Source organism: Electrona antarctica, assembly GCF_951216825.1.
Source record: "Electrona antarctica genome assembly, chromosome: 21".
Lineage (NCBI taxonomy): Eukaryota > Metazoa > Chordata > Actinopteri > Myctophiformes > Myctophidae > Electrona > Electrona antarctica.
Genome location: NC_136802.1, coordinates 34,160,776 through 34,179,691, shown reverse-complemented (window position 1 = coordinate 34,179,691; position 18,916 = coordinate 34,160,776). Strand labels below are relative to the sequence as shown.

Below are 18,916 nucleotides of genomic sequence, written 5' to 3'. Positions count from 1 at the left end.
GTCTAAAGACATCACAAGTGTGACTCGAGTCGAGTCTCAAGTCCAAGTTCCACCTCTGGTGTGTAGTAGTATAGAGCATTGCAGTCCCGCCCCTGACGATTCCCCGTTCATTTTCCCCATAGACTTTTCAAAAAGTATTTATTTAAAGATGTGGACAAAGCCAACTCTTGTTGTGACAAATCGTGACAATATGTTTTGGGCAGATCAAATATTTAGTAAGAAGAAAAAAAGGCTTATTGTTTTGGTTTTCTTCTTTTGATCGGCCCAAAACATTGTGTTTATTGTCATGATTTGTCACAATAAGAGTTGGCTTTGTCCGCGGCGTAAACGTCTTTAAGTAAATACTTTTTGAAACGTCTGGGGAAAATGAATGGGGAATTATTTCCTGGGCCCTCGTCGTTCTGAAAGGGGGCGGGACTGCGACGCTTTATAGAGTAGGAGTGTACATATAATGTATTGTATGTGTAGTAGTGTATAAAGGGTCTTTAACACTGTGTGTAGTCATGTTTATGTACATGTGCTCAGATCAGGGGTGGACTGGACACATGTGGACGTACCAGGCATATTATGCCAGTGGGCCGACCCTCTGGCCAAATGTTAAATTAATTGTCTGTTGGTTGTGCATCATTTATGTTGTACTGTGAATGTGGTGGGGTTATAAGGGCTTGTATTTCAAGCATTTGTATATGGGCCTCGACCCGAAAGGTCAGTAGAGTATCTGAACGCTGGTTGTGGTGGGCCAGTCTGGGCCAAATTCTGCAAAAAATGTCCGGGCCGAATTTTTGTCTCAGTCCAGCCCTGGCTCAGATGACAGTGTTTATGTACATATAAAGGGTTTCTCCTGTTCAGATAACACAGTGTTTATGTACGTATAAAGGGTGTTACCTGTGCTCAGATGACACAGTGTTTATGTACGACGTAAAAAAGGGAGCGACAGCCCCTCCCCCCGCTATTCTATGTATTAATGAATGAACCATTGTAAAGCGCTTTGAGCACTTGGAAAAGCGCTATAAAAATGCAATTCATTATTATTATTATTATTATTCAATTCAATGGAAGTTTCTCAGTGGAAGTCTGACAAAGTCTTTCGGGTAGTACCCCTCGAGCGTCGATATGATTGGTTGGCTCCTATGAGAGTACCCCTCGCGCTGTTCTTGTGGAACCTCTACGTTGCGTCACCTCACACGTTCACAAAGGAAAGACCCAGCGGCGTGCTCACTTGCAGTTACAGCTTTGACCAGTAGGGCCGGCAGCTTCAACGCTGACCAGACGTTCTGGGGGCTTGGTTTAATGTACGTATGAAGGGTTTTGGAAGGTCTGAGGAAGGGCTATGGCCCGAAACGTTACCTACCAGTAAAGATATTTTGGGAGCATCAATTGGTGTGCGGATTTTTTCATTTCTTCATTCGTATAAAGGGTTTTACCTGTGCCTCCAGAGGAAGTCTTTCTCCTGCTCTGACAACTCGTAAAGGGGGTCTTTAGAAACCAGGACTCGCAGCTGTTCTGCGTCTGCTGCTGAAACACTGCTGTCACACACACGACTGTTCTGCACGTGCACACACACACACGCACGTACGCACACACGCACGCACGCAGACACACACACACACACACACACACACACAGAAATAGAAATGTCAGAATTATCCATGTGACTGAAAACAGATCAACTCATGTTGTCAGATTTGTAACTCATGTTATATCGACATTTGTGAGAAACAAATCTGACAATAACAGTTTAGAATTGCACTTTACAAGTACAAATAATTGATTCCATAGTGTGTGTGTGTGTGTGTGTGTGCGTGCGTGCGTGCGTGCGTGTACCAGTGTAGGGTTGTAGTTGTATCCCAGCTCTCTGCTGATGGTCCAGTTTGCGTGCTCTTCAATCTGTTGTTCATCAGGAAACACCACGATCTGGTTGTACCACGAGAACTCCAGCTCCACACACGGAGTCTCCTGGAGATAGAGAGACATAGACATAAACAGGAAGTATTAGTGGATGTAAACAGGAAGTGACAGGGAGGTAAACAGGAAGTGACAGGGATGTAAACAGGAAGTGCCAGGGGGAAGTGCCAGGGATCCCTGGCACTTCCTGTTTACATCCCTGTGTTAGTGGGAAGTTCCCACTGTGTTAGTGGGAAGTGGGAACAGGAAGTGTTAGTGGACGTAAACATAATCTTGCGTTTGCCAGACTGTTGCCTCTCGCAATTTTCAAATGCTTCCTTCATACAGTCTGGAGCAACGGAAGCTTTGATCATGAGTAAGTGATGAAGCGGAAGTGGAGCTCGATCGATCCACTTCCGTTTCGTCTTCACAGTCGCGCACGCAAATCCTTATGCGCGACTGTAATATAAATCAAAATCATCTAACCGTGTATAGCTTGCTGCTTAGCAGAAATTGAAATAAAAAAGATACGCTCTGAAGATATTTTAAAATATATTTTCGTGAACGGGAATGCCAGCTTCCTTACTCAGATTTCGGGAGGTGTAGTTCCAGACTCTACAAGTTTACAGTATATAACATTCAAAGATTGTGGAATAGTTGTCTGGCTACGCGTGACTAAAGTTTCAGTGGCTGTAAACAGGAAGTGAGTAGGGCACCTTGTTGGGGTTACTTCCTGCCACTCCAATGAGGTTCAGGAGGTTTGACAGACAGGCAGACAGACAGACAGACAGACAGACAGACAGACAGGCAGGCAGGCAGGCAGGCAGGCAGGCAGGCAGGCAGGCAGGCAGGCAGGCAGGCAGGCAGGCAGACAGACAGACAGACAGACAGACAGACAGACAGACAGACAGACAGTACCTTGTTGGGGTTGCTCATCGCCACTCCGATGGGGTTCAGGAGGTCCTCCAGGCCGTGAGGGACCGGCCACAGACTCAACGTCACTTTACCTCCGACCAGCGTGTCCTTGTAGTCGAACAGGTTCACGTTCCCCCACGCCAGGGGGCAGTGTTCCTTAGAGAGAAGACAAGAGACATTACCATTACCCCACGCCAGGGGGCAGTGTTACTGTAGAGATTATGATGTATCTACAGCACTGGTTTTCAACCCTCTTCATATCAAGGCGGCAAGGCCCATTATTGATTCGGCATTTGAGCCACAGCCACGCACCACCATTTGATGAGATTTAGCCTTGCAGACCCAAAACGTAGACTACTTTGTTGTCCTTGGATAAGATTGTGTCCACAATTCAATGCTGTTCATGGCAAATGTTGATCAAAATAACAATTCTTCTATACATTCTCTAACTGTGTAGACTTGTAAATTAAGTAATGTTTAACAATAATTGTAACTCTTGGGAACATAAAATGAAACCAAATGGTTAAATTTTATGCTCTCAAGAGGTAAAGATCTATAAGGGTCCATTTGGTTACCAACTCTCCATCATTTAGTGGGGACCACCTGGAACCCCCTCAAGGACCACTGGTTGAAAACCACTGCTCTACAGTAACATGTCTACTAACCCTAACCCTATAAGGTATACCTTATAAGGTAATGGAAATGTCACCATTACCCTACGCTAGGGTAGGCTACACACACACATCCTCACTCCCTCCCTTCCTTCCCTACCTCCTTGGCTCCTTTCCTTCCCTTCACAGAGCAGATAGACAGGCAGAGTCTGGCCGACCGAGGAAGATCTGCCAAGTAGATGTCATATGACAACCACTGGTTCCACCTGGAGAGACAGACAGGTAGAGAGACAGACAGGCAGTCTGTGTGTGTGTGTGTGTGTGTGTGTGTGTGTGTGTGTGTGTGTGTGTGTGTGTGTGTGTGTGTGTGTGTGTGTGTGTGTGTGTGTGTGTGTGTGTGTGTGTGTGTGTGTACGTGCGTGCGTGCGTGCGTGCGGTGCGTGCGTGCGCGTACCTGGGGTTGGAACAGGGGACTCTCTGTGTGTTGACGTTGTCACATAGCGGCTCTCCACCGTGATAAATACCAGTTCTCACGTAGATCTGAATGCACACACGCATGCACACACACACGCATGCACACACGCACGCACGCATGCACACATGTACAAATACATTCTATTCAACAATTCAGTTGTGTATCTATCTCCATACTTGTCGCATCTGGCACAGCTGGGTTTAAGCTCTATATTCGAGAATGCTTGAATCTGGCATAGATTGTGTTAACATACCTTGTCAATATCTCGTATATTAACGTTGACGTAAGTCGCACACAGCAGTCGGACCTTCAGCAGAGCGTTGAACGCCCACAGAGAACACGGGGAGCCAGGCTCCGCCCCTCCCAGGCAGGGGGAGGGCTGGGGTGTCCGACGACTGGAAAACAACACGTTCATTCATTTATGGTTATGATACGACGTACATACATGCTCACCCATTATGCTGCAAGCTAAAAATGCTAACAGGTTAGCATACCTGTATGCTACTCTATGGTAATCATGCTAACAGGTTAGCATCCCAGTATGCTACTCAATGGTAATCATGCTAACAGGTTAGCTACCTGTATGCTACTCTATGGTAATCAGTCTAACAGGTTAGCATACCTGTAGGAGGGTGTAACGAAGCAGGAAGCTGGGAGTACAGACTATCTTTGCATGCATGCTAAACATGCTAACAGTAGCAGACCTGTACGAGGGTGTCACAAAGCCGGACGCAGGAAGCTGGGAGTACAGACTCATGCTAAACATGCTAAGGGATTAGCATACCTGTAATGGGGCATAACGAAGCCAGAGGCAGGAAGCTGGGAGTACAGACTGTCTTTACATGCATGCTAAACATGCTAACAGGTTTAGCATACCTGTACGAGGGCGTCACGAAGCCAGACGCAGGAAGTTGGGAGTACAGACTGTCTTTGCAGACCAGCATGAGGTGAGGGAGACGCCCCACCGTGATACAAGACCTGATGTACTGCAGACAGACAGACAGACAGACAGACAGACAGATCTATATATGAGCATTAATATATCGGCTCTTTGTATGCTATTGGTAATAAACACTTCTTAAAGTAACTTTTATAGAAAAGTACCTTTTAGAGTAAAGTAAAGTTTGAGTAATTAATAGTTCCTACCTTGTACTGACTGAGAGGAAACTTCTCCAACAGATATTCATCACAGCCACACACCTAGACAGACAGACGGGTTACAGAGACAGACACGTTAGACACTGAATGACAGACAGACAGACAGACAGACAGACAGACAGACAGACAGACAGACAGACAGACAGACAGACAGACAGACAGACAGACAGACAGACAGACAGACAGGCAGGCAGGCAGGCAGGCAGGTACCTTCAGTATGTATTGACCCTGGTATTCCTGGACACAGAGTCGAAGCTGTTGAGGAGATTGATTAATTGATTGATTGATTGATTGATTGATTGATTGATTGATTGATTACGGTCGTACACACACCACATGCACACATCATACAATATACACACCTGTTGAGGAGAAAGATGCATGGAGCGAGACTTCTTCCTGATCGACTCTGCAATGAGTTGTTCTGGTAGGGAGTCATGGTTCACCTGCACGCACACACACACACACACACACACACACACACACACACACACACACACACACACACACACACACACACACACACACAGAGACATACACTGGTTTTAACACAGTTTGAGGTTATTCTATGTTGTTCTTTCTTTGTTTTTGTTATTTTGTTTTGCTGTTTTATTATCGCTTGTTTTATTATGTTTGCTTGTTTTATTATGCTTTTACTGCTGCACTGTGAATAGACTTGTTCTGGAAAGCACTTTGGGTCAATTTCTGTTGTTTTTAAATGTGCTATATAAAGGAATTGACTTGACTTGACTTGACTTGACTTGACTTGACTTGACTTGACTTGGTAGAGAGTCTTACCTTGAGTGTGTATTTCTGCTTGGAGTTTGAGGGAGACACGATGACCCATATAGTCACTATTAACCTGCCTAGAGAGACAGACAGACAGACAGACAGACAGACAGACAGACAGACAGACAGACAGACAGACAGACAGACAGACAGACAGACAGACAGACAGACAGACAGACAGACAGACAGACAGACAGATATGAATATATACTTTCTATTTATGAATCTGAGCTCCACGTTGGTGAGTTCATAAATCATATAGCCTTGGGGACCGCAGGCGTTTTGTTTTCAAAATAAAATAAAATAAAATAAAATGCCTGGGCCAATGAGCCAGGAAAAGTGGCATAGGAGTGGGAGTGATTAGTGAACCTTGTATTTCGCTAACCATAACACATTCAGTGACGTCAGTGTTCTCTGCTGTGTTCTGTCAGGGAGGGGAGGTGAGGGGCTGGGCGGGCGTACAGATCGTTGAACTGATAGGATCCACTGGCTGTTTTCGCCAGCAAATTTGAATCCGCCCCTCTGGACCAGAAGTCACACTGGCTGGGGCTTGCTGTAGATATGCTGCAGCAGGTCGCATGATGATGCTAACGTGCTAACAAAGTAACAAGGTGCTAACTCATAGCCTGCCCCGCCACTAAAACCCCCGGGCGCTGTTGGCTACCGTCACCATTTCTCTTGGAAAACAAGACAGTTTCCGGTCCCCGAAAATCTGTTAGCTAAAGCTAATGTGATCATCATTGTGTGAGGGCCGCCATCTTCGGAAGGGCAAAACACAGTGAGCTGAGTGTTGCGGTAGCTCCGCTTTACGGAAAATATTAGGGAGACGATTATGAATTCATACAAAGCCCCAAAACACGAAAAATACGTTTTTGGCGCAATGAGATTTCATTAAAACACGTAAAAAGCGTTCCTGGCCTTTATCCAGCTTGCTGTATATGTGTTAGGCAGGGTATGTCGTGTAATGATGCTAACATCGTGCTAACTAACCTTTATCCAGCTTGCTGTAGATGTGTTAGGCAGGGCATGTCATGTAATGATGCTAACATCGTGCTAACTAACCTTTATCCAGCTTGCTGTAGATGTGTTAGGCAGGGCATGTCGTGTAATGATGCTAACATCGTGCTAACTAACCTTATCCAGCTTGCTGTAGATGTGTTAGGCAGGGCGTGTCGTATGATGATGCTAACATCGTGCTAACTAACCTTTATCCAGCTTGCTGTAGATGTGCTGCGGCAGGTCGGGCGAAGACTCGACGTTGGGCGGGTAAACGTAGAGCGCCTGGCTGTGGGCTCCGCCGCCCTCCCTCTCCTCCATAGCCTCTCTGCACACGCACAGTATGTTCCTCCTGAAGTCCTGAACCTCCGGGTCCTTCAGCATCTCGAACTCGCACACCGGCATGCCTATAGCGAACCCTAGTGGACAGGAGGACACATTACACCTATTTATTTTTTTCTTACATTTTATCCCACGATTTTGTAACCCATTTTTTATCCAGTGTCAATTATCTTAATGTAAAGACAGACAGACAGACAGACAGACAGACAGACAGACAGACAGACAGACAGACAGACAGACAGACAGACAGACAGACAGGTACATACATACCTATCTCTCTGTTGAGTATCTTCTCCTCTCTGTTTCCTATTGGTTCAATGACCTGATGATGTCACGATTATGATGATGATGAAAGGAGAAATTAGGTCAAATGTCCGCCAAATATCACGTAAATTTGTGGCAACAGGCATTCTGATTGGCCAGTATGAGATGATTCATGATGATGTACGATGATAAGAGCGCCCCTCACTTGTCACTTCACACGGGTGTGATTTTTTTTACTACACGATTTTGTAAGCCATATTTCACCCGGTGCTAATTGACTAAGCTGTAATCCTGGGCACTACTATATATGTGACAAATTGCCCGATAAAGGAGGTCTAACCAAAAGGTTTGCCGCCATCTTGAATTCCAACATGGCCGCCATGACAAAATGTAAGATGTTTGTTAGTTCCGAATCCCATAGATAACATATATGGTAATGTCGTATTTGAAGATGATGATGACTAGGGTTCGCTAAAAAAAGTTGGCGGCCATCTTTAATTCTTAGGGTTAGGGCCCTCCGGTCAAAAACCATAGCTGCTTAGCTTTAGCAGCTAAAACTTAGCTTTAGCGGATTATTTATGATTCTGTCCCTATCAGGTTGTAACTTGGACGGCGCTGTTCACACAATGACCTTGAGAATGGGGTGGAACAGGCGGAGGTCACACAGCCTCCTGGTCTCGTCATAAAACTCCTCCCTCTCCGCTTCTTGGGTCACGCCCACAAAGATGTAGCACGACTCCTCCTATTGGGCAGAACAGACCTGACATTACATACTGTCTGCACACAGCAAATCACAAAGCAGCAACACACAGCATCACATGCACTCTATTCTGCTAATGGCTGCCTGTAGCTTCCTGGGTCACGCCCACAGAGATGTAGCACGACTCCTCCTGCGTCCAATCACAAAGCAGAACACAGCGTCACATGCAGTACTAGTACCTGTAATAACGTGTAGAGAGGATACTTCCTGGCCTCGGAGAACAGCTGTTGTTTGATGTTTGTTAACGGAGCTTCTCTGAGACACTCCAAAGACACCAACATCCCTGGAATAATGACGATAATAATATTAATACATTCATTATGCAAGGGATAATGAATGGCTATGTGGTCATTGTTGATAAATATATCACCCTGTCAGTGATTTATTTATCAACAATGACTACATAGCCATTCATTATCCCGCTTATTACGCGTCTACTGAATACATCAATAAATAAATCGACCCAAAAAGGACAACAAACAAGGTATTTCCTTGCTTATGATGAAAGTATTCCAAGTTGGCCCCTCAGCAACACAGTCACCTCGGAAAACCAGGAAATGAGTGTTGATCAAATGGAATCAATGTTCGGGTAGGCCTACTGCATCGTCTATTTCTCGCTTCAAATGTTTTCAAAAACATTCTTGAGAGCAACGTTTAGTTGTAAATGACATTGTGTGTTTGTTTACATGTTTGTCATGTTGGATACGGCTTAAAATCCAAGCAGCGCAGCAGGTGCTCTGAGGCTTTGATTGGACAGATTGATATGAGCCAATCAGGTGCTCTGAGGCTTTGATTGGAAGCGGTCTGTTAACTTATAGAGCGGAGTGGTCATTATCAAGAAATAACACACTGCTGAATTCAGCGACTGACCAATCAGAATCAAGCATTCAACAAAGCAATGTAGAACAACACTAACACTTCGTTTATCACCTAGAATCCTATACATCACATACCATAGGAAAAGAACATTTTTGAAAACTTGTAAAATGGTTACACAGTATACACACCATTGATGGATGGATGGATGGATGGATGGATGGATGGACGGACGGACGGACGGACGGACGGACAGACGGATGGATGGACGGACGTATGGATGGACGGACAGACGGATGGATGGATGGATGAGAGTAGATCTTCACCCAAACCATAAAACAAACATTTCACCAAGACATCAGATCTAGTGTTGTAGTACTCAAGTCCTTGACTCTGTTTTGAGTCCGGTCTGGAGTCCACATCTAAATTTACTCTGTCTCGTCTGGGTCTCGCCCTAAATTTAACTTGGACTTGACTCGGTCTCGGACCAAGGGACTCCTCCCCCATATGGCTGGGTGGTCATTGTTTACAAATAAAAGGTTGATTTATCTGTAAACAATGACCACCTAGCCAGACATTATTATTATTACACAGCTACTTAATACAAAAATTAATAAATGTACCCAAAAGTGACAACAAAACTAAGTTGGCCCCGCAGAGGCAACGAGTCGCTTCGGAAACAAGGACGTTTTCGGGCAGAGCATCGTCTATTTCTCGCTTCAAATGTTTTCAAAAACATTCTTGAAAGCAATGTTTAGTTAAATAACATTGTGTGTTTGTTTACAATCCAAGCAGCGCAGCCAGGTGCTCCGAGCCTTTGATTAGGCAGCGGTCTGTTATAGAGCGGAGCAGTCTGTTATCAACAAATAACACACTGCTGAATCTGGCCAATCAGAATCAAGCATTCAACCAAGCCGTGTAATAAAATGAAATAATGTTTTATACCCATATTATAGGGAGCCCACTCACATTATTATAAGAGAGCTGTCTGGCGCTTATAGACAGCTATCTTGTTAAGTAAAGGAGCGCAAAACCTATAAAATGAGAAAAAAATTAATAATAATCTGGTCTTGGTCCTGACTCGGACTCGACTCGACCACCTCCCACACTTGGTCTCGACTCGCTTTAGGTGGACTCGACTATACAACACTATTCAGATCTCACAGACCAGGTAAACATATATATAAACAGATATTATAGATATATAATTAGATGTGACAGACCATTAGGTAAGCAGCAGTCGACCAGGATGCGGGGGGGCATGAGGTGAAGACCCCACAACTCCCCCGAGGATGGCCTGGGCACCATGGTAACCACCACCAATCACACGCTGTCTCACTGCTCAGCACCTGGAACAGACAGACAGACAGACAGACAGACAGACAGACAGACAGACAGACAGACAGACAGACAGACAGACAGACAGACAGACAGACAGACAGAATTAGACATGCTTATTATAAGTTAGGATGTAGTAGACACAGATTGAAGATTAAAGGTTATATTTCAAATACATAGTACCAGTATAAGACGCGAGTGGCGAGTAGCGTGCACGCATCCGCCTGGGTGATGGCAGACTGCTGGGCGAGCGCTGCCGGCTGGCGCTTTGGCATGGGGGGTCAGATCAACATATGGAATGAATTCTATACTGGCTCCACGCTCCATATATGGAGCGTGTCTTGAGTGTACAGGGTTTGATGGTCAGATCAACAAGAGTTGTTGGCCGGCTCCATATAATGCAGATCTAGGATGAACCAGTCTTCTCCATGTATGGTTATCCAGGGTTAGATGAGGTCAGTGTAATGATCTTCATATATATGGAGATGGCCATATATGGTGGCGTGACGTGTCACGAGGCGTGACCATATATGGAGGCGTTAAGGGTCTCCATGATCTCACGTGATGTCACAACGTCAGATCCATATATGGATCTCCATATCTGACCTCGTGACATCACGTGAGAATGTTGCGTTCACACAGGGCAGATTAAACGATGCAGTCTATTACCTACCATTCATTGTCAAAGGAAGCCAGCGACATGACGTTGCAAATGCGCAACGATGCATGTAGCTGCTCCAAATCAACTCACAACGCGTCGTTGCATCGTTTCATCTGCCCATGTGAACGCACCGGGGTCTCCATGACGTCACGTGATGTCACAAGGCATGATGGATTGGCAACCATATATGGTGGCGTGACGGATGCGAGACGCAGGGATCTCATAGTAAATGCGACATTCGGTCGCAATAATATATCTGCTGTCGGGAAGAAACTATTTCTCGCTTCAAATGTTTTCAAAAACATTCTTGAAAGCAATGTTAGTTAAATGACATTGTGTGTTTGTTTACAATCCAAGCAGCGCAGCCAGGTGCTCCGAGCCTTTGATTAGGCAGCGGTCTGTTATAGAGCGGAGCAGTCTGTTATCAACAAATAACACACCGCTGAATCTGGCCAATCAGAATGAAGCATTCAACCAAGCCGTGTAATAAAATGAAATAATGTTTTATACCCATATTATAGGGAGCCCATTCACATTATCATAAGAGAGCTGTCTGGCGCTTATAGACAGCTATCTTGTTAAGTAAAGGAGCGCAAAAACTATAAAATGAGAAAACCGGAAACCACCTCCAACTCCAAAATGTTTTCAGGAAATGAAGAAAACCAAAGCAATACTGCATCATCAAAGTTGGTATTGTGACCTTTTATACTGTATATTGCAAATTACTTACACGAGAGGGCGAGAGGTGGTGGGTTTGCTGCTTTAGCAGTTTGAGTGTCCATTGGAGTTTTTGTCCAAAGCGCTTTTTACTACTTTTCATTGGTTCAATATATTTTTTAACCAACATACAGATGTAAAGGGTGTCCGATAGCACTGATTTATATATTTTTTAAACTCAATAAACTCAAAAATGTAGTTAAGTTAAGTACTAATACTATTTGTCACATACATAGTATAGTTTACTATACTATTTAAGTACCTATACTATTTCTCACATATACATTGCTGTACGCAAGATTTGTTCAAGGTTCAAGATTCAAGGTTCAAGGTTGTCTTTATTTGTCTCCCTTGGGAGAAATTTGTCTTGGAGACAGAGTCACAGCTGCATACAAATAACAGACACGTTCACATACAAAAAGGAAAAACACCATGAAACACCCAACATACACAAAACAGAGATATTGCACACATTCCCTTGATAAAGTGCAACTAGTCAATAAAGTGCTTTTGGCAATCCCTGAATCTCTGAGTCAGTAAAGTGCATTCGGCAATCTCTGATTGAGCATTTTGATTGACAGGGGAACAAAAGAGTGTTTAAATCTATTATACACATACCGTGGAGTTCTATACCTCCTACCGGATGGCATTAGCTCGTACTCTCGGTACAACACATGCAAGGGGTCAGATACAATATTCCGAGCTTGTCTCAACACTGCTTGTTCAAAGATGGCCTGGGGAGTGATGGGGGGGTGGACATGCCCATGATCTTCCCAGCCATGTTTGCTAGCCTACTTATTTGAGATTTGTACTTCACAGTTAGATTGCCAAACCAGCTGGACACACCGTATTTTAGGATTGACTCTATACTAGCTCTGTAAAAGGTCAACATGATATTTACACTGACTCCAAAGAGCTCCACTTTTGACCCATCTCTTGGAGCGGTGAGCCGTGCTGAGCTTGTGAATCTTTTGCAGTTGATCTAACTGAGTGCCAAGCAGGGACTGACCCCCCAATCCAACATTTGATGCTGAGTGCCAAGCAGGGATTTACCCCCCAATCCAACCCTTGATGCTAAATGCCAAGCAGGGACTGACCCCCCAATCCAACCAATGATTCTGAGTGCCAAGCAGGGACTTACCCCTGTCTGTCAACCCTTGATGCTGAGTGCCAAGCAGGGACTTACCCCCAAATCAAACCCTTGATGCCGAGTGCAAAGCAGGGAGGCACTGGGTCCCATTTTTACAGTCTTTGGTATGACCCGCCCAGTCTCACGGCGGACACTCTAACCACAAGGCCACTGAGGGGTGCATACTAACAGTCCGATAGGCATTTGTCCGACACCCAACCCTAAACCTGCTCCGATCCACACCAAACCGGTCACTACCACTGCTCAGGGGTCAGGGGTCACCAGGGGCCCCACAGAATTACACATGCACACAATCATAGGGGGCGCTACAGCACTGTTTAAAGTGGAATACCACTAATTTCAACATTATTGTGTGTGTGTGTGTGTGTGTGTGTGTGTGTGTGTGTGTGTGTGTGTGTGTGTGTGTGTGTGTGTGTGTGTGTGTGTGTGTGTGTGTGTGTGTGTGTGTGTGTGTGAAACAGACAATAGGCGACAGACATATAAAAACAAAACAATGGAACTTAAACCCCGCCCACTGGCCCCTCATTATTATAATCCGCTGATTGACAGCTGCTTTCACCAGACAGGGTTTGTATGTTTTGAAAAAACAAAAACAAAACACGAAAAATGAATAATAAAAAAAACATTTTCATACAATACAATAAATAATAATATATCAATATAATATAATAAAATATCACTTGATTTTATATAATGATACAATAATTTAATGAATTAAAAAAATATATAATCCTCTAAATCTGTACTCTCTCCCCCTCTCTCTGGCTCTCTCTTCCTCCCTCCCTCCCTCCCTCTCTCTCTCTCTATCTCCCTCTCTCTCTCTTCCTCCCTCCCTCCACCCCCCCCCCCCCCCCCCCTCTCTCTCTCTCTCTCTCTCTCTCTCCCCATGCACAGATATGTGGTGTCTCTCTATAATCTTGTCTCCTTTCCTATCACCTCATCCTTGCGTCCTTTCCTCCTCCTCATGACCTCAGATTATGATATGGTTACCATGACAACAGAAGCATGGGGCATTGTGGGTAGTTTGATATCAAAGGAACGCCGGGGAGAGAGAGAGAGATAAAGAGAGAGAGAGACACAGACAGACAGACAGACAGACAGACAGACAGACAGACAGACAGACAGACAGACAGACAGACAGACAAAGGGCTAGGTAGACAAAAATGTCTCTCTCTCTCTCTGTGTCCGTGCGTGCGTGCGTGAGTGCGTGCGTGTGTGCGTCATGGTACTCACCCGTGTGCTGTCATCCTGTCTGTCCATCCGCTAACAGACATGTCTGTCTGTCTGTCTGTCTGTCTGACTGTCTGTGTCTTTATCCAATTGAAGTCCAATGCTGTCTGTCTGTCTGTCTGTCTGTGTCTTTGTCCAATTCAAGTCCAATGCTGTCTGTCCCTCTGTGTCTCTCATGCTCTCTCATGCTCTCTCTCTCTCTCTCTCTCTCTCTCAGAACAATGAAAGCGTGTGGCTCTTAAAGGGGCGGGGCTTAAACCGTGCCGTATTCCGGTGACAGACACACACACACACACACACACACACACACACACACACACACACACACACACACACACACATACAGAGCTAGGATAGACACCGCCCCCTTCCCCCTTTAAGACATATTGATTTACATATTAAATTCAAACTCAATGAATCAATGATAATAATACAATTATCAATATGAAATATTGGTTTTACTGTAGTGTGTGTGTGTGTGTGTGTGTGTGTGTGTGTGTGTGTGTGTGTGTGTGTGTGTGTGTTTTTTGGGCGGGGGTACCATGCATTGTTCAACTTTTCCTGTTTTTAACCCTGGCTTGGTTACAACACACACACACACACACGCACACACGCACGTGCACACGCGCACACACACGCACACACGCACACACTCACTCACTCACTCACACTCACACTCACACACACACACACACACACACACACACACACACACACACACACACACACACACACACACACACACACACACACACACACACACACACAGGCCTATTTGCATTCACATTTAACAAGACATTCTTGAACACAAACAATATATAGATGCACAAACTTGGAAAACTCAATAAATGTTTTAGGATACAGGAAGCATTGACTCCTGAGTCCTCCATATTGACTCCATATTGATATCACTGACAAGTATAATAAATGTGAACACAAGCGGTTTACATTTGTAACCAGCTCTACATATGAACACAACTTTACATTTGTAACCAAGCTGTATAATAAATATGAACACAACTTTACATTTGTAACCAAACTGTACAATACACATGAACGCAAGCAGTTTACATTTGTAACCATGTATAATAGCATCCTTAAGACATTGGTAAGCACCATATGATGCCTCTTCCAGACTGACATGGTCAAATGCTACTAGCCTACAACACTGTACACACTGTCCTCATCAACAACATATCTGGTGTATTAGCGTCTCCATATGTCTCTTCCAACTATTTAATTAACAGAGAAAACATTTTTCAGGTCGGGATACCAACTGATTTTTGTCAGTGAAAAAAGTCGGCCAACATTTCGTAGAAATTAACACAAAAGTGTTGGCTGATGTTTTTACAAAGATCATTGTCCCCCTCTAGTGGCCATGCACAATAACATCTGACAAAATAATCCAAAGGCTTCCATACATCAATTAATATTCATTACTAGACAAGGTTCAAGTTTATGTAGTGTGCCTGAAGGGCAAATTGGCTTGCAGCGGCATAGACATCAGTACATCAAACAATACAAATAAAAACATAATACAGTAGGCCTACAGTGTACTGTATTATGTTTTTATTCACTATAGATGTCTAATATACGTATCTGCTATGTGTACTGAGTACACATAGCAGATACGTCTATTCATACATAAAATGCAACCCAAAGTGCTTCACATAAAAAAGTGGAATGCCGAAAAATAAAAAAAACAGATCAATACAAGACACAATATATACAAATTAGCAAATAAAAATAGCAATACAAAAAAGAATGGTACGGAAAATTGTATCAGAACATTGAATATGAACACAAAATCTAAACAAATGCCAAGTTGAAAAAATAAGTTTTCAACTCGCTCTTAAAAACATCAAGGGAGGTCGCCCTTTTAATGTGCAGTGGTGGTGTGTTCCACAACAAGACCCAGAAAGTGGCCTAATCAATAACTGGACATCTAATCAATAAAATATCATCTCTAGATAGATGTCTAATCAATAACTTTAAATGTCACTAGATGTCTAATCAATAAAATATCATCTCTAGATCAATAACTTTAATCTTATTGACATCTAATCAATAAGGAACTTTAGTGATATACCGTGATACATCCTGCTTAACGAGAAAACACTGTTTAACGACTTAATTCATCTTCGTGTTTATGATGAAGGGACATGATGACGAACCTAAACTGCTGAGAATTAAGCTCACAACTTGTCTCATGTCAACAGCTTGTAGATCTGCTATTGTTTCTACTTATTTTTTTTGAAAGAATAAATGTAAGAAATGGTTATTTATTTACACACGATCCACTGTAAGACTTTATGTATGTAGCATAACCTCACAGGTAAATTAAACTATAGTATAAATACGTGAAAATAAAATGATTAATAAAAAGAGATACATGACCTTTTACTTGTATACCTGATTGAAGTGTGGCTACAAAGTGTGGCTTCCCCGTAGCAGAGAGTGCCGGCCCTGAGCAATTTGGTGCCCTAGGCAGGATTTTTCGTGATGCCCCCTTGAAAAATGACCATGGCCCCCTTGTGTTCTAAAGCACTGTTTGTTTGTTTTTGCTTGGTGGATGCCCCCCCTCCCCTCATGATGCCCTAGGAAGTTGCCTGTTCTGCCTGATGGGAGGGCCGGCCTGTTACAAACTCCGTTCACTTCATGGGTCCAGTCAAATGGCGGCTCATCTACATAGTCTTCTATTGGCAAATAGGGATTGATTTGATGACTGAAGCAATGTAAGACCCATCTTTAACAATAGCCATTCATTAAGCTGCTACAGAGCTGATATCTTCCCTTCTTCTCTGGAATCTTGCCTCGAAGCAGACCAGAGGTGGACAACTGTCGTTCCCTGATGTCATCACTAGGGACACATGCATCAGTAAGCAGGAACTGGGGATGGCAATGAAGGACCGGGAAGTCTGGCGTGGCATTGTGAAATACATTTGGAAACATATTTTTTATTCCAATCAATATAGTTGTCTTCAGTTCATTCCCTATTATTTTAAAAGTAGGCTAACTACAGTTGAATTTCAATGGGGCTTCTATGGCTGGCCTGTCGTTCTAACGGACCAGAAGTGGGGCCGCTGTCTCATTTGGGATGGCGCGAATTTGTAGGCTATGTCTGTTTCTATGGTGGGAGGCCGGGGAGGGTGGTGGAGTGGGTGGAGACTACTACACCTGATCCTCTGTAGAGCAGCGAGGATGGAGTGGAGAGAGAACTACCTATCCCATGACGTTTTGTAGTCCTCTCTAAGAGAGAGCTATAAGCTGTTGCCAGGGGAGGTGGACGCTTTTCAGACAGGGCATTAGTCCGACATTCATCTGCATGTCGGACTAGCGTCTGCTCCCGTGCTTGCGGTTATGGTTAGGCGTTGCCAGACCTACCAGACAGGCACGGCCGTTTTCTTCTGGCTGCCGGCGTGTTTTCCGGGTTTTTAGACAGCTGGTGGATGGAAATTAAGCTCCACCCACGCGGCTGACTGCCGCGGGGGAAAGCGTTTCCGGGAATCTGGCCGTCGCGGCATTCAGCCACGTGGGTGGAGCTTCTTTTCCATCCACCAGCTGTCTAAAAACCGAAAGAGACACCGGCAGACAGCTTCCTTTGGCCGCGCCTGTCTGCTCAGGTCGCTGATACACTTCCAACGATGCTTTGTAGTCCTCTGACTGAGAATGGCGGAAGGGTGGTGGAGCAAGGAAGCTTACAGAAGCAAGAGTCAACGGTGACGTCATGGTGCACGCCATGATACTTTCATGGACGCTTTCATGGAAGGCAAATCTCGCACCGTTCAATGAATACATGGCAGTGAATGGAGCCGGCTGGACCAGCTCGTGAACAATTGATACCTTGCTTTGTCATAAATTCAGATCAGGAATGTAAAAGAACACGTAGGCCTATCACTGGTTGTTTTCGAATCACTTGATTGAATACTGTTTAAGTATTTTAAGCAGTTTGCAGAAATACAGTAGGCATACATTTCAAACATAACTCAATACAAAAACATAATTCTATTGAGCATCTAAACATCGGCAGATATCATTTCTGTCTCTGCAGTATCGCGAGATTGACTGTCAGACAACAACGGTGGAAAGTTACGATACTTAATTGGTACGTTCAGAACCTCTGTAAAATTACACAGTGTACACATCGAAAAGCAACACAGTAGAAAATAATGCGTTATATGTCTTCTGTTATTTTCAAGAAGCGATTACTTTACAAAAGGTCCCAGTCATTCATAAAGTGTTTGTCATGAGCTGGTCATGGGCTCTCACTGACTACAATGCATTCCGCCGAACTTCCGGGTGTAGTTTGGCTCCCATGGTGCGACGAATCTGCCTGGAATTGCATGATAGCGAAAATGACGTCAGCGACCTTACCTCTTTTCCATACGTTGTGGTGGAGTGTGTGGAGAGAGAACTACACCTCCCATGGTCCTCTGTAGAGCAGCGTGGAGTAGGTGACGTTTGTAGTCCTCTAAGAGTGAGGACTACCCTTCCAACAATCATTTGTAGTCCTGTGAGAGAACTACACCTCCCATGATGATGACACTTCTAGTTCTAATCTAGATGCCTGGCTTTTTTTTCTCCAAGTACATTCTTGCACTAAACGTGGATTGGCGCGTGCACGCAATTTGGTAACGTGCATGTGAGTAAACAATATACACGTACACACACCCACACACACACCTGCACACACGACGTGCACGCGCATGAAACGACGGTTTAAAAATACCAAAAATCACAGGAAACTATTAAAAAATCACAAGCTTTTATGATAAGGCAGCGACAAGAACAGCTGCAAAAGGACCCCACA

General features: G+C 44.2%; 1 protein-coding gene across 1 annotated transcript in view; it reads right to left on the bottom strand.

Moving 5' to 3' along the window:
- The window catches only part of LOC306913967 (phosphatidylinositol 4,5-bisphosphate 3-kinase catalytic subunit alpha isoform), a 31,217-nt gene extending 12,686 nt beyond the window's left edge, over positions 1 to 18,531 (bottom strand). Inside the window, 17 exon segments of the mRNA XM_079490811.1 lie at positions 1,425 to 1,546; positions 1,825 to 1,956; positions 2,803 to 2,955; positions 3,571 to 3,676; positions 3,865 to 3,950; positions 4,139 to 4,280; positions 4,762 to 4,871; positions 5,032 to 5,085; positions 5,254 to 5,298; positions 5,406 to 5,489; positions 5,842 to 5,904; positions 7,036 to 7,247; positions 7,441 to 7,492; positions 8,066 to 8,176; positions 8,374 to 8,477; positions 10,234 to 10,359; positions 18,481 to 18,531. Of these exon segments, the coding sequence (XP_079346937.1) occupies positions 1,425 to 1,546; positions 1,825 to 1,956; positions 2,803 to 2,955; positions 3,571 to 3,676; positions 3,865 to 3,950; positions 4,139 to 4,280; positions 4,762 to 4,871; positions 5,032 to 5,085; positions 5,254 to 5,298; positions 5,406 to 5,489; positions 5,842 to 5,904; positions 7,036 to 7,247; positions 7,441 to 7,492; positions 8,066 to 8,176; positions 8,374 to 8,477; positions 10,234 to 10,318 (1,661 nt within the window). The 5' untranslated portion in view covers positions 10,319 to 10,359; positions 18,481 to 18,531.
- Positions 18,532 to 18,916: the final 385 nt, after the last annotated feature.